We start from the raw sequence: 910 nt of genomic DNA, 5'->3' as shown, positions 1-910 counted from the left end.
ACAGACAGGAACGGATAATCAGGGAGAGCTTCCCCAGCCTTGCTATCTATTATCTCTAAATCCCTCCTAAAGCCCTCTCATTGACAGCATCTCCCAAGGCCCAAAACTTACTCAAAGGGGGCCGACTCCTTTACAGCCGCAGGTTTAAGTTGGCAGAAAAGTACAGCCTCCTGTTGTAGAGTTCCTTCCGGTGTTTCTGAACCGCCAGCTCGATTTTGAAGCGATTCCGGATCTCCTGGCGCCTGTGGCGTTGTTACTTGGGTACACCGTCCAATGACGCACCCGATTGTAGTGCTGTTCGACCAGAGAAGATGCGCCAGGCTGGCTGCTGCATCTTTCCCCCAGATACTATTCCACTCTTCTTTGGTCTTGGGATATGTTTTGCTTTTGAAAAAAGGTCAGCAAAGCACAGCACATGTGCATGGTGGAAAATTGGGGGCAGAGGAGTCGGCATGGCTCCTGCTTATACGATTGAGATGAACGGTCTCGAGTTTTCCTATACAAGAAATTGATGTGGGATTTGTCTGTAGTGATGGTGAATATGGATGGCATTTACTTACTTGAAGTCCTCCAATCCCTTGTCAAGGGCGTCCTGCAGTAACTGGCGGTAGTCGGGACTGGTCTGCGAGGCGGGCTCGTAGTCAAAAGAGTAGTGGAAGTTCTCCTTCTGTACGCCAAAACGGTACAGAAAAGGGCAAAACAGCTTGCTTAGACTCCCGTCTCAGCCAGCTGAAGGGCTGTACACTTTATGTCGGGCTATACAGTGGGGTTTAGAGCTGCTGTTGCCGCAGCACGAGTGCCGGTAGCAACCGCTCAAATTCGCTTTTCAGTTAGTTGTTTTGCTCACCAGTTTGGCGGTTAACAATGCAGTGCAGTTCGCCGCAGCGGGATCTGCATCGGCAGTTACTTT

The 910-nt window shown here is 50.3% G+C and overlaps 1 protein-coding gene across 1 annotated transcript in view; it reads right to left on the bottom strand.

The window, feature by feature from the left end:
* Positions 1–130: 130 nt before the first annotated feature.
* The window catches only part of EMH_0059020 (uncharacterized protein), a gene marked incomplete at both ends in the record, with an annotated part of 1,142 nt that continues 362 nt past the window's right edge, over positions 131–910 (bottom strand). Inside the window, 3 exons of the mRNA XM_013501142.1 lie at positions 131–242; positions 561–667; positions 848–891. Coding sequence (XP_013356596.1) covers positions 131–242; positions 561–667; positions 848–891 — 263 coding nt within the window. The remainder of the gene's footprint in view (positions 243–560; positions 668–847; positions 892–910) is intronic.

The sequence above is a fragment of the Eimeria mitis genome, genomic scaffold (genome assembly GCF_000499745.2).
Source record: "Eimeria mitis Houghton genomic scaffold, Emh_scaff64, whole genome shotgun sequence".
In the NCBI taxonomy this organism is placed as follows: domain Eukaryota; phylum Apicomplexa; class Conoidasida; order Eucoccidiorida; family Eimeriidae; genus Eimeria; species Eimeria mitis.
Note: the sequence above shows the minus strand (reverse complement) of the source record. Positions and strands in the feature narration are given on the sequence as shown.